The following is a 14,625-nucleotide window of genomic DNA, read 5'->3' on the forward strand; positions in this document are numbered from 1 at the left end:
ATCAGGTTGCTCCATTATACGGTTTGAAAAATGTGTTTTTTCCAGTTCGCCTTTTGAACCTATCTTGTCTGTTTAAAGTGTAGTCAACTGAAAATTCTAGATACATGGCAACGTTTTATTTATATATAAATAAAATAAGATGTAACATTAGAAGAAGCGTGGAAGTCTATTATACATGGCAACGTTTTATTTATATATAAATAAAATAAGATGTAACATTAAAAGAAGCATGGAAGTCTATTTTTGAACATTATAGGAGAAGTAAATTGATGTTCAGTTCCAAATGACATCATGTTAATCAGTTAAGTTTTACATAAATATGCATCATCAGTTGAACCTTCATTTTTTTAATCATGCTTTGTCCTCTTTTTGCAGGCTTCAATCTAAGATTGTTTCATGTTCTCTCTCGGCTATTCTGTCTCACTCCGAAGACAGAGTTCCAATGGCAACAATGACCATATCGTTTCCATCTATTAGGCTGACATGTAACGTTGGTTCCCCGTATCTCTCAAGGGGCATCAGCTTAACATCTCTGTCAATCCTGTTGTATTTATTTTTTTATTTGTTCGAAATCCCCTTTTAGCACATATTTATCACATAAATGAATATGTTGTGCCGTCAAAACAGCGGTGACAAAGCAAGCTATTAACATTGTTCGCAAACCTAGAAAATTGTCAGTATGTACAATGAATTGTAAGAACTAAGAGTTTGGTGAATTAAAATTCTAAGACTCAAACCTTATGTACTTCTCCCACTTGTAATTTTATAAGAAAAAATTCTTAATTAAGCACATCGGTATATATATATATATTCTTGACTTTGAACTCAGAATTAGAAAGAACAAAGTAAAAATTGGGAAATTTGTAACATGAAGGAGCACATTTCCAGCCTCACTTTATACACCGAGCATAGATGGGAAACTTATAGAAATCATGAACATATTCAATGAAAGCAAGACTGTTATGAATATTTGTCTTAAAAAATCCTTAGCGGGAGTGTCGTGAATTCGCTATAGCGATACTATACCAAATAGATAGGGTGCTCTTGAAAACTTCGGTACCATATACTGAAGGGTAAATCATGAAAACGAACATGTATCACATGATCTGCGGCCGGAGATCAAACTCTATGAACCCGATTTTTCTTGTTGCTCTGCTGCCGATATCCCAATCTAGTGAGGACAACCTTACGGTCTAGAGAAATATCCAAGGCTGACATGTGTTCAATGTCATCGAGGCAATGGAAGTTAATAAACCTAACATTGTTTTTCCCGACGTGCTACTTTCATCCGTGCTTCCAGGACCTTGCTAGCATGCACTACAGAAATATATGGAGCGGTATAAGAAAGATACATGTCATGTGCCATTACCTGGCTATTAGCTGTGAGTGAGGCAAATCTTCCATGCATGCATCGATCCATCTTGCTTGACTGATGGTGTATTCATCAGTCTGCTCTTAGGTGTCCAATTTTGTGCGTGAGGCAAATCTTCCACGGATCGTTCCATGCATCTTCATGGCTGGATCCTACATGGTGCGTACCTGATGACACCGATATGCATACAGCCATGGAGGGGATGAGATCTTCTTATTTCTGTTATGATTTTAAATCGTTGATAGGACTACCAAAAAAATTTGTCGATTCACTAAACCACAATAATCCAGGACGAAGACCAGACGTACAGAAGTAGCACAGATAGCCTACCAGCGGGATGCATCTAATTAAGCATCTATGCAAATCCTTCACGTCCTCGCGCTTGGGAGACCGAACCTGTAGAGCACAAACATACAGATTAAGGAAAAATATTAGTAAACCTTTTGAAGGCAAATTGGCAGAGACGTCTTTGAAGACACCATGAAGTGACTCTCACCGAGGTGCAGCCTCGCTCCAGATCAGGCCGTGAACACAAAGCTAAGCGTGAGGATCTGACGCGAGAAAAGCACAGCGATGGTCGCCCGTGCCGAACTGCGTGACGATCAGATGCAAGAAAAGCACAGCCGTGGTCGCCGGGATCGTCGCGTGAGGATCTGACGCGAGAAAAGCACAGCGATGGTCGTCCGTGTCGGACTGTGATCAGATGCAACAAAAGCACAGCCATGGTCGCCGGGATCGTCGCGTGAGGATTGACGCGAGAAAAGCACAGCGATGGTCGTCCGTGCCGGCCTGTGTGACAATCAGATGCACGAAAAGCACAACCGTGGTCGCCGGGATCGTCCGGCCGCCGGTGCCAGACTGATGGCTCGATTGATCCGTTTGATCCATGAGTTTGCAAGATCTGGCTTAGGATATGGATGCAGAGTGTGAGGATTGATGATCATACATAAACGGAGTAGATCAGGCTCAGGAGAAGGACCTAACTGCCGACGCCCATAGAGGATGTTGGGGCCACGTGAGGATGAAGAGATGCAACCTTGATTTCCTTTTTGGTTTAGAGCGATGAGCACGCACAAATTGATTAGATCCAATATAAGATGGAAAAGGTACGTAAAAATTTAAGTAATGGCAATGGTGGGTAATTTCTTTTAACTCTATTATCAATAAGTTTTTTTTCTATAATCTAGCGGTTGTGGTTTGTTGTGGTAAAAATTCTACGGTTTTTGTGGTAATTTCTAGTAATTCTAAATTTTCTGGTTAACCTGTAATGTACTTTTAATCTTTACTAGTAAAATGCCCGTGCGTTGCCACGGGTGACAATACATGTGAGAAAATTCAAAAGATGATTAAAATACGAATTTCATAACGTCCACCTATCTCATAATTTTGACAACACAGCCTCATGGAATTATATGGGATAGCACAAAACTTCTTGCTTCCTGCTATCGTACTTAAAAGGGATGTAGATGATGCACTTGACAACAACTCTCAGAAACTTCAAGCCCTCTAGAGAAATTCTTCTTCAGTACTTGGATACAAATTCATGGTTGCACAAGATTCAGTAGGATATCAGACTAAAACTAAAAATTAGAAATCTTGCGTGGACATTGAACTACTGAATTATTTGTATCATGCAAAATTCAAACAGAGCTCAGATTGTCAAGATTTTTTAATGCCATACTATGCCTAAAGAGCACTAAGCTCTGAGGGTTGGGCGCGCTCCTGGTTGCGTTTCCTGTCCTTTTGACGGCCCCAACGCGTGCGCTTACGTGCCCTCGCGTTCTAGAGCGTGGGGTTGCATGTGCGTGTCCAGTGAGGAGGGGGTCGCGACTCGCGAGTTCGGTTTGAGATCCTTTTGACCGGGGCCTGGGTCTTATTCCGTGTGGGCTGGGGCAGTGCCTGCGGGTTTGTGGCGCTGCGGTGGCCGGCAAGTTGCGTCAGTGGGCGCGGATTTGGGTGGCGCGAGTGGCGGTGGTCGCACGTCTTCTTCGTGCTGGCTGTTTCTTCTCGTTGGTACATTTCCCCTCTAGCTTTCTCTTTTATTTTTCTTGCGTTAGTGGCCAATGAGATTGGAGTTGGTTGTGTGGAGATTTGTCTTGTGTTCCCTGTGTGTACTGGATTTGTGATGCCCGTTCTACCTAATAGAGACTTAATCCCCCTAGGAAGCATATCAAATGTTAAAACCAGTACTTATTAACTAATAACTGTAATACTTGTTAAGATCAGTTATTGTTAATGAATAACTTGTATCCTTCCATATAAGCACACATGAGTGATTAACAAGTACTAATCCTATAACGTATGGCAGGTCTGCTACATGTAGGTGCATAATTTCGACTAAACAAACGGTAACACTGAAATCTGCTTTGATATCCTCAAATAGTTTTTTTTTAGAACCCGCAGAAGCTCTGCGCGTCATTCCATTAAGCATCAAATATCCTCAAATAGTAATAAATGGGAAAGGAAGGATCATACAGATACATCAGGATCAGTAACACCAGCTTAGTGGTGGGTTCATCGGCATCGCCGCCTAACTGTAAGGCCAGGGCTTCCTCTTATGCATGTGCTTTTGCAGCAGCTTCTTTGTATTCTTTTCTTCTAATTTTCTCAGGAATAGCTCTGAAGAGGGGCATAAGAATAGTTGAAGTATCAGTACAAAGTGTTGATTACATGCATTAGGGAGGTCGTATTATTTTTAGTGAAATGGCTCGTAATGAGTGAAAGATGCAATGATCTATTTTCATTTGGCAGACCAAACTTTAAATTCCAGATATTACATACATTCAAGTACCATTGGTGGGAGAGGGGCTGATTTTACACAGTACAGTAAGCTCCCCTCCAACAATAATGAAACAAATGTTTTCCTCTCACTAATCTCATATGTTCTATTTAATTTTGGAAATTGCTCCTAGAATACAACATGCATACCTAAGTAACCTAACTGCGATAGATGGAGCATAATACACACCCTAATCAAGTGCTAATGGAACAAAATGGGTTCTAGGAGTGGGTTTGCTAAGTGTTTAAGTGCCATGAGAGTAATTTTTAGTTTGAGTTAAATGAAGATATCGACATGTTCACTTCAAAACTTTCTACTCATTGGTGTGTGTGTGGGGGGGGGGGGGGGGGGGGGGCATAGAACAACACGGTAGAGAGGGATAAGAGCGGACATACCGTCACAACGAGGACCCAAAAGTTTCCCTCGCTGACCCCTCTGAGCCGCAGGAGCCAGAATAGGTAGGGCATGTCCAGCGAACGGCGGTTGCTGTTGTGAAGCGCCACGACGCTTGTATCAGCTGCTAAATTCCACGTTACACCAGGAAGTTCATGTAACCAAACACACAACAATTGGTGAAATTCAAACTGCTTAAAAAAGATCACGTGTTGCCACGCTTGATTGTTGTAAAGGGTACGCGCTTCTGTCTAGCTAAAACTATGGCAGGTATTATTTCATGAAGCCTTTTCATATAAATTGCTCTAATCTCATATTTGCAAGAACTATGCTACTAAACTTTGTTGAAAATTAGAATTCCTATCAGAGGAACTAACCATAGAATCAGATCAACATATAGTAGATGGGGTAATACTAAAGAGTGTGTTTTAATACCCAGCTAATTAGGAAACATTAACTCGAGTGTATCGGTATATGATTTACCTCACTGCCATACCCATGCACGGGCACCACGTCCTCATTGATTATGCTTGAAAGCCTACAAAAAAACCTTACTTCTTGATCATCAAGTGAATTGTATATTTAAACCACTTTGATGCTAGTACAGCCCTACCTACCCTGACATCGAAAACATTAATTATTATCCAAGTTTCTAAATCAACCGGTAACGTTGAGATTCTCTACTGCAATTCAATTCTTGCATCTCCACCTCGACATTAATCATATCTTTGGGCTTCCCGCTTTCTGTCTCCATTCATATTAACCTTTTCTTTTTTATATAGCACATAACTCATACATGCAAGAACACAATAATTTATCTCAGTTCTCAAGTATCAATGGCTGTTGACAGGGATAGCTGACAGAAATTCTCTGAAAATTAACTAATTGTATTCATTTTGTTCTATTGTCATGCATGATTGCCCATTATGTTAGCTGAATTACGTAAGCCTTTGGCACAATGGATGCAGAGTAAGCTTCAGTACTTCATTCTTAAATCTTGAACAACTCGGTGAATACATCCTCACGACCAACTAAGGACAGTTATCTCAGCTGGTTCTCAATACACCATATCTCCAAGAATCTATAATATTGAAATAAGAGCTTATGGTCAGATGAGACTCCTGGAGAGCAAGAAGCTATACACGAAATAACTAAGTCATTTACTGGCACATTATTGTGGTTACTTTTTCCCAAACCCAAATGAAATGGCAAGTCAAGACAGTGATACTGAAATATATACTCTAAATTTCTTTACCCTTGAACTGACAGAACACATGTAGATGACCGATTTGGCTGCTTACCTCCGAAGAAAAGATCCTTCGCATCAGCAAGGCCATCTATTTGTTGTACTATAGTGAAGTCAGTGAGATAACTACAACAAATAACAATAAATAGTATCAACATGTAGCCAAACAAACTGAAGTAAAAAAAATGAAATTAAGTGTTGTTTACACCTTGCAAACATGGCTGGAGTAAGCATATATTTACAGTATATAAATTCAGTTATTGAGGAGAACATTAAATGTATATAAGGGTAAGAATTGGTAGTGGCTGAAAACATCTGAAAAACACAACTTGTCCACCTTAACTCGGGTCTTGTAGGTTCAAAGGGTTTGGTCTAGACACTGAACTGGAATAGTGCTTCTTATCCAACAAAGCACATGGCAGCCGTGGCCAACGGACCTACAAGAGAAATGAAAAAAAGTAGAAACCAAGCACGGGATACTACAGGTAAGGAGAAAATGGAAAATAGGAGAGAGCAAGTCATGGCTTTGCGCCTAATTGACCTGCACATTACAATCCCTTTGCAACAGATAGAAACAGAAGGCATACAAAAGAGGAAGCGTACTAAGAGTTGATCAGAAAGACCTTCACAAATATCAGCTTCACTAAAGTCTCCGCCAATGAATGGTATTGTTGATATCCATGAAATAAAAACTCCATACATTTTGTCCAACCACTGGATTATAGAACAAAAGCGGTATTGCAACCGGAGCTCATTTTCATAAAAATCCACTGCATTGTACAACAAAAGATGCATTGCAACAGGAACTCATTTTCATAAATTACCTTTTTGAGACAGAACTAAACATGAAAACATGGTGATGAATCACAACACCGGCCTGGAGGATTAGAGAATATTAAAATCGTACCACTGTAAGGTCCATGGGTATGGAAAAGAACTAATGTGAGATCATGTAGTACCGCTGCAAGCTTCTGAGGAAATTGCTCCTAGAATTCGTCAAAATGCATTGCAGATTTACCTGAATCATGGAGTGAATAAATAACCCTTGTCGCAATACTCAGGCATAGTTAAATACCAAAACTCCAAAAGATAGTCTACAGCCTATAAGCTTATACAGGTTGAGTACTCAATGGGTATTAGAGTTTTTTTTCTTGTGGTACAACAAAGAGTTACCTGAGCCATCTCCGATCTCTCAACAGAAGAGCAACATCATATTCCTGATAATACAAAGGATTATATTTATACATCAGGGGATTTGAATAACTGAGAGGTCACACAATAAAATCTGGCTTACACAGTTGTGCTCACTTTAATTTAATAATAGTGAAAGAAGCTAATAAATCATATTAAGTATATGAAGTGGGAAGAATCATCTAAAAAAAGTTGTAAGAATAGACCAAATAATTTCAGCAAGCTCGTAGCGTAGCCTGAGGCAATATGTAGTCCAGCAACATCAGTTGTGACACCAATGACAATCAAGAAAAAGAAATCATTTAGGATAAAGCAGATACATCTGCATCCGGAAAGATCAACCAAAGTGAAGATGTGGATGAATTCAAATCAATCAGTATGTGATCTGATAGGAGTCCTATGAACCGTCCACAATTCTATTTCCACCGCCTCAAGGAGACCAATTTCTGACAAATCTCCGACCCAGCCTGCGCATCAAGGCATACTTCTTCATCTTTATATTTTTTGGAGAAGAACTTTATATATTATTTAACAACTCAAAAATGCACATGATGTATTTCTGATATGTATACTTACATTGAGTGTGAGTGTATGACGTCACATTGCTCATGCCTTAAATATCGTCTGGACCAATCTCCTAGTGTGCAGGTTCAGAAAAATATTGTGTTAATATTATGAATCACATCAGTAGGACGATCCACCTTAGAATTTGGAACCAAATAGAAATTATTATGGAAAAGAACAAATTAACCGGACTCACTGCAGTGGGCCAGTGACCTTGGTGATGGACTGCAGATTTTCGGAGGTGTCGGCGTCCTCGAGTGATGTTGGGAGACGACCCGTAGGGCAACGTCGAGCACACGCGTGCAGGGGCGATGGCGGGCAGGGGCGTCGGCGTCCTTGAGTGATGCATGGCGGCGATACGCATAGCGGCGGCGAGGGCACATGTGCAGAGGCGGCGGCGGGCAGGGGCAGCTACGTAGTACGGCAGCGTGCAGTACAGCGGCGAATGCACATGCGCAGGGGCTCATGTGTGGAGGGCGACAGCATCCTCGAGTCATGGCTGAGCCCCTTCGGCAATCCCCCATCGCGCATGACAAAAGGATCTTGATGGAAAGGATGGAGAAAGGGTGTGACAGGGTGCCAATCAACACTAATTGAGGATGTTACGGAAGTAGTAAAGGTGACGCCGTGAGGGTCCACACGTAAGCGATCGCGCGTGGGAGAAAATCACTGGATTTCGACGGAAAGGAATCGATGTACTCCGTAGTACTCAGTCGGCAAAAAAATGGAACCGTTTCCTCCTTTTTAGGTAGTTTCCTAAATCTCCTGTAAAAATATATGTGGTTTGGTGGAAGGGTAAAAATGTCTTATTGAAAATATGTTGGACGAAACTTTCGACCGGAGGAAACAGAACCAGTTCCTCCTTTTTATATAGTAGAGATAGAGATAGAGATAGAGATAGAGATAGAGACTATTAAACGCGGATGCGACCGTGGTACGTCGTCCAGTCCCTCGTCGCTCGATCGTCGCATCCATGGGCCGATCGCGCCGCACACATGGCCCACGCCCTCGCTCACGGAAAGCAAGTCACTACGATACGTACTCTGCAAAAACAGCAAGCGCTAAAAAGTAGGACATCGACTACGATACGTACTCTGCAAAAACAACTAGCGCTAAAAAGTAGGACAACTAGTCCTCGTTCGATAACTGTCGTCACGCCTCAAATCTCAACGCCCGCGGCGGCGCTAGACGGGCTCACCACGAGGTCGCCAGACTCCTTCTGCCCGCGACCGTCCAACCAGGGCATCCGGCTCTGCGGGAATCCGGCGAGATAGGCATCCTTCTACTCCGCGCGGCCCTGGCGAGCTGATCAGCGTCCTTCTCCGTGCGCCGCTGATGAGTTGGGCGCCGCGACGCTGATGAGTTGGGCGTCCGGCTACGCACGACCCCGGCCAGATCACCGTACTCCTCCTCCACGCTACCCTAATTAACGAGCTGGGTCTCTGGCTCTGCACAACCCCGGCAAGATTGACGTCCTCCTCCTCCGCACGACCTGGCGAGCTGGGCGCCCGGCTATGTGTGACCGCAGAGAGCTGGGCGTTCTCCTCCGCACTGTATCCTCCACCCTCGACTCTTCAGGCTTCCTGTGCAGGATAAGCTACTGCTTCTTCACCACCAGCGTCACCATTCTGTACCTGACGACGCAAGCAACGGCTCACTCATCTTTGACTGCTGCCTGGTAAGTGCTAGCTGCAAGGTCTGATGACTCCGGTAGTCTGATTCCCTCCCCGAATGATGTGTGTTGATTGCTGAATCCATTTTTTTCCATCTTTCAGATTTACAATTGGACATATAAGATTATTATTTGGCTGTTTCATTTATCTTGCTCTTGACATGAGCGAACAAATGAAATTACATGGCGCGTAACATATTAGTTATAAAAAAAAGGTGTGCGATAGATATGGTTTAAGAGAAACACACGAGTTGCATGGTAAAATGTCTTCTCATGTAGTACAGAAGCATGCAAGTTCAGCAGCTAGCAAGGGATATAATTTAATTTTCCATTCGAGCTTATATTAGTGTGGTTTGGCTGCAAACTAAAGAAATCACTTTTCCTAAGAAAATATATTCATATACTCCCTCCGATCCGAAATAAGTGTCTGAATGCATAGTATAATTACCTTTTTCGTAATCCCAATTCGAATTCTAAATTAATTAAAAGAAGAATAGCCAAAACAACTTCTGCTTGACCACCGTGCTCGCAGATCTCCTGGGCGCTGGTTGCCGGCTTTGGCTTTTCCCACCGCCTACCGCCATCTCGCCCGCCGCCGCTCACTGAAGCCAAACCATGGTGCCCCCCCCCCCCCACCCCGGCTCTAATCCATGGTGCTCATCGGCCGGAGGCGGCCGAAATCCTAAGGGGAGGAGGGTTCCTCGACCAGAGGCGACCTTCGGTACGACTCCACCGCCTGTCGGGGCAGCGCGCCACCACCAGGGACGTCAACATCTGAGACGGGGGTTGGGGACGTTTGACGTTGAGCCTGAGGTCGGGCGAGTAGAGTGTTTCTGGTTTGGTTTGGAGGAGTGCGGGTTGATGAAGTAGAAAGTTCGAGGGTTTGTTTGCAAAAACATCTTTTCAATTCTTTTTTTTTTTGGATCAGAGAGTAGTTTTCTAAGAAGAATGGAGAAAGCTGCACATACAGTAAATTTTATCTCCAGCACTTTAACTTGCACAAGATTTTTACTTAGAAATGCTAATTGACATGCAGATGGATAAAAAAGACAGCATACCCATTCTGTATCTGGTCTGAGGAAGAAAAATATAATTATGTATATACTACCATGCTATGAGCCTCTTCGTCCACCCTCTTTGGGAAACTGTTTTTCATTACTTCTCTAGGTTCTGGTCCTGCCATGTGTTAGTACTTATTGCAAGTATAGGGTGATATTTGTTGCAATACAGTTATAAGGTGCACACGAAGTACACATGGTGAATTACACTATTGTTAAAATCAATACCTCAATAGCTAACATTATTGCTCCGCGGCAACGCGCGGGCATTCAGCTAGTATATAATAGATATGGCCAAATAATGTGGGGAATTTGAATACGACATAATGAATATGTGAGGAATATGTAAACCGAAATTAGAAAAATATGAGGAATTTGAATAACAATTGAAAGATTCGATATATTGAGACGATTCATAGGTTCATACAAATATAGAAGACACACACCACTCCACCATCTACTCATCATCTTTAAATATTGAGACGATCAACTTGGCTATTGTAGCCAACTAGCCTCCAATATCTCCTATCCATCTCGAAGCCCAGGCGAGCATCTAGAGCGGCATAGTGCACTTGCTCGTATCTCAATGGAACATTACTCCATCCAAAAATCAGTTCAGCTTCTTCTTCTTCCACGTCGTTCGTCTTCTTGTTCTTCTTGTCCCTCTTCCTCTTCTTCTTCTCCAGTTTTGTCCCAAAAGTAGAATTTGTCAGATCACACTGACTCAAAATGGGATTTTGGTGGGGTTCGGGATTATCTTTTGGAGGTCGAACACAAACGTAATATCAATTCCGTAGGAACTCAGCATTTCCACATCTTTGCCGATAGCCACGCCGCAGAATCTGATGGTCTTGTCCTGCAAGAAATCCTTCAGAACTTGTGACACTTCATTGGCCCAACAAATTTGGAAGACCAAATTCTCGGTCGCCACCGGGAGTTGAAGGATGGTGGCGCGCTGATTACCCTCGCGAGGGTTGGTGAACTCGCAGTCCAATCCCACGCACTGGATTGGTGTGGCGTCGAGAAAATCCTTCTTGATGGCGCGGATCCACCTCTCCACCCTTGATGCACGGAGAGTGACCGTGATCTTGAAGTGCATCCCTTTGGCCGTGAGGTAGTACACCTGAGATCGAGGAGACGGGGCACGTGCGAGGTGCTCCATTGGGGCCGGGACGTCGACGGGGCAGAGCTTTTTGGGAGAGATGGATAATGGAGATGTGAAGAGATGTGGGAAATGGAGGAGATGTGAAGCATATAAAGTTGAGGGAGGTGAAGATGAACATGCCAGCCACCGGGTGCTCAATTCTCGTGGCCGCCCGCCGGCGTCGGTGATATCCCACAAGTATAGGGAATCGTTTGTAGCCTTTTCGATAAGTAAGAGTGTCAAACCCAACGAGGAGCTAAAGGTAGGATAAACATTCTCTAAAGTTCTATCAACCACTGATACAACTCTACGCGCACTAAACATTTGCAATATCTAGGAAATAAAACTACAGCGGTGACACGGGTTTGAGAGGTGACTTTGCAGGAAAATAAATACACGCAAATAAATGTTAGTGTTGCAGCGGTAAAATAAACTAAGTAACCAGTAACATGAGTGTGGAAAAGTGGTGGTAATGGTGGTGGCTTTGCTCAAGACAAAATAGTGACGGTCTCGGATTCACTGTCCTCGAAGGAGCTTTCTATGTGGGAGAGGCTAAATATACATGCACTCCGCTACTTGGGATTGCAAGCAGTATATGATTGGCTTGCTAGCAAACATCCGTAACTACTAACAAGCATTAAGGTTTCTCAAACCATAGCCTTAAGTTCTAGGTCCCCTTTAATCCCATACATGCAACTAATCGGTTCGCGTTCTCAGGTTTCTGTTGCTCCGGCAGAACTCCCCCGCTTCGTTAGAAATACTACCAACCCTAGGTGTTTGATCCATGCGCGCACAAATATAATGGACACCAGGGACAATAACATATCAGATCACAACTCTAGTGAATCAAAGAAAATCACCCATCCAATCTAAGAACAAATAAACTATGAAACATGACATAGATCATATGATAGAATATAACATCGAACACCATGTTTACATAGGGCGGTACAGAGGATTATGAGAGGATGGACCCCTGAGTACAAGGAGGAGACGGCGGAGAGGGCAGCGTGGAGTGCATCCCCTCAACTCCCTCCTTCATGGCTTCTTCGGAGCCCACCCCCATGGAGATCATCTCCACGGGGGAGGCAGCAGGAACCCCCCAAACTAGGGTTTGAGACGGCGGCGTCGGAACTTTTCGTGGATGGAGGCTCTGGTCCCTGGGGTTTTCCCGATACGAGGAATAAATAGGCGGAAGGGCGATGTCAGCGGAGGCCGGGGTGGCCAGTACACGGGCCAGGCGCGGCCAGGGGTGGGGCCATGCCTGTCCTGTGGACTGCCACGTGGCAGCTCCCCTGCGTGTCTCCTTCTGGCTCAGGCTTCCCCTCGAAATTATAAGGTCCTGGGTTTTTGTCCCGTGCAATTCCGAGAATATTTCCTGTACAACTTTTCTAAAACACAAAAACAGCAGAAAACAGGAACTGGCACTGTGGCACTATGTCAATAGGTTAGTTTCGGAAAATGCTAAAAAGTGTATCGAAATGCACATAAAACATAATGGAATTGGTAGAAAACAAGCATGGAGCATCAAAAATTATAGATACGTTTGCAATGTATCAGCATCCCCAAGCTTAACTCCTGCTCGTCCTCGTCTAGGTAAGTGATAACAAACAAATAATTTTTAAGGTGACATGCTGTCACAGTACTTTGATCAATCAATTTACAAAAGCAAAATAGCTGGGATCATAATCACTCTAACATAGACATGGTAGATATAATCTTGCAGTAAAACTTAATAACCATGTTATAATCATGAAGAGTAATCAAACAAAAGATAATGTATAAAGTGCATAGAAAGCAAAGTGATTGTAAAGAGTATAGGATAGATGCATAATAAAGTGGTACTCAGCTTGTCCCATAAGTGGTAGCAAAACATAAATGCTAGGACACCTTTAAAAATTTAAGAGAGTGACTAGAAACAAGAAGTTTGAGAACAAGTGATACCATAATTATGAATCAGTCAATAAAAATCTTGGGACCATGCACATAAAACTAAGAATGACAACTATGCTCTCAAAAGTGGTGCATAAACAAGAAGGTGGAGACTCAACATTAAAGTAAAAGATAGTCTCTCTTTGAGAGGCAAGTGAGATCACTCATGTGCTAGATCTTTTTATTGATACAGTGGAGGTAAAAGTTGCTTTTGAGAGGTGGTTGTTCATGTCAACGAGTAGTAAAAAGAGCTATTGTCATCTTCCATACTAAGCAAGTTTGAGAGCGGTTCCGAAATATTTGGGTGAAGCCTCTTTTCATTTATACTACTTATAAAATAATGACACTCCTCCCAATCTTTGCTTACACATACCATGGCTAAACGAATCCTCGGGTGCCGACCAAGCAATCACAAACCATGGAGGAGTTCCCTTTTCTTATAATTTTCCTATTTTCTTCCCCTATTGGAAGTTGTGGTCAAACCAACTCTTCTTATTTTTATATACTTTTCTATGTGACAAGCAAGTTGAAGCTCACGAGTCGTTGAGTTACTTAAATAATATGGAAGACGACAACCACAATTTAATTTACTTCCTCATGAGATAAAAACAATGTCACAAAACGAGGAGCGGTTTGAATGTTTTTAAAGGTAGCACATGAGCAAACTACTATGGAATGGCAATGAAATACCACATATAGGTAGATATGGTGGACACTTTGGCATATTTTGTTTTTGGTGGTTGGATGCATGAATAAAACACTCATACAAATGGAGGCTAGAAAAAGACCGGGTGCGACCAACTAAGAGAGCATAATGGTCATAATCATGCACAGCGACAAAATATATTAATCAAAGCATAAAGTGATACACAAGTTGCAAACTAAATGATCTTAGAGGCAATAACTGACTGGAATGTAGTCATAACATGTTGCTGGCGTGTAGGGAGTTAGAAATCCCTGGGGTGTAACCGCGCCAGAAAAGTAGCTGCTTGTGACGGTAAAGCACACGTCCGTTGGGAACCCCAAGAGGAAGGTATGATAAGCACAGCAGCGAGTTTTCCCTCAGTAAGAAACCAAGGTTATCGAACCAGTAGGAGATGAAGGCCACGTGAATGTTGTTGGTGAAGGAGTGTAGTGCGGCGCAACACCAGTGATTCCGGCGCCAACGTGGAACCTGCACAACACAATCAAACTACTTTGCCCCAACTTAACAGTGAGGTTGTCAATCTCACCGGCTTGCTGAAAACAAAGGATTAAAAGTATGGTGTGGAAAA

At 42.8% G+C, this 14,625-nt stretch overlaps 1 protein-coding gene and 1 long non-coding RNA gene across 2 annotated transcripts; both read right to left on the bottom strand.

Moving 5' to 3' along the window:
- Positions 1-6,098: 6,098 nt before the first annotated feature.
- On the bottom strand, positions 6,099-8,108 carry LOC139833347 (uncharacterized). The gene is made up of 5 exons (XR_011748939.1): positions 7,742-8,108; positions 7,558-7,618; positions 6,964-7,448; positions 6,750-6,808; positions 6,099-6,667 (listed from the first exon to the last, which is right to left on the bottom strand). It is a non-coding gene; the product is annotated as an uncharacterized lncRNA (long non-coding RNA).
- A 2,891-nt stretch (positions 8,109-10,999) lies between these two features.
- LOC127315379 (uncharacterized) lies at positions 11,000-11,437 on the bottom strand. Its single transcript, XM_051345873.1, has one exon. It carries the CDS (start codon positions 11,435-11,437, stop codon positions 11,000-11,002), a length of 438 nt encoding a protein of 145 aa, XP_051201833.1.
- Positions 11,438-14,625: the final 3,188 nt, after the last annotated feature.

The sequence above is a fragment of the Lolium perenne genome, chromosome 7 (assembly GCF_019359855.2).
Source record: "Lolium perenne isolate Kyuss_39 chromosome 7, Kyuss_2.0, whole genome shotgun sequence".
Lineage (NCBI taxonomy): Eukaryota > Viridiplantae > Streptophyta > Magnoliopsida > Poales > Poaceae > Lolium > Lolium perenne.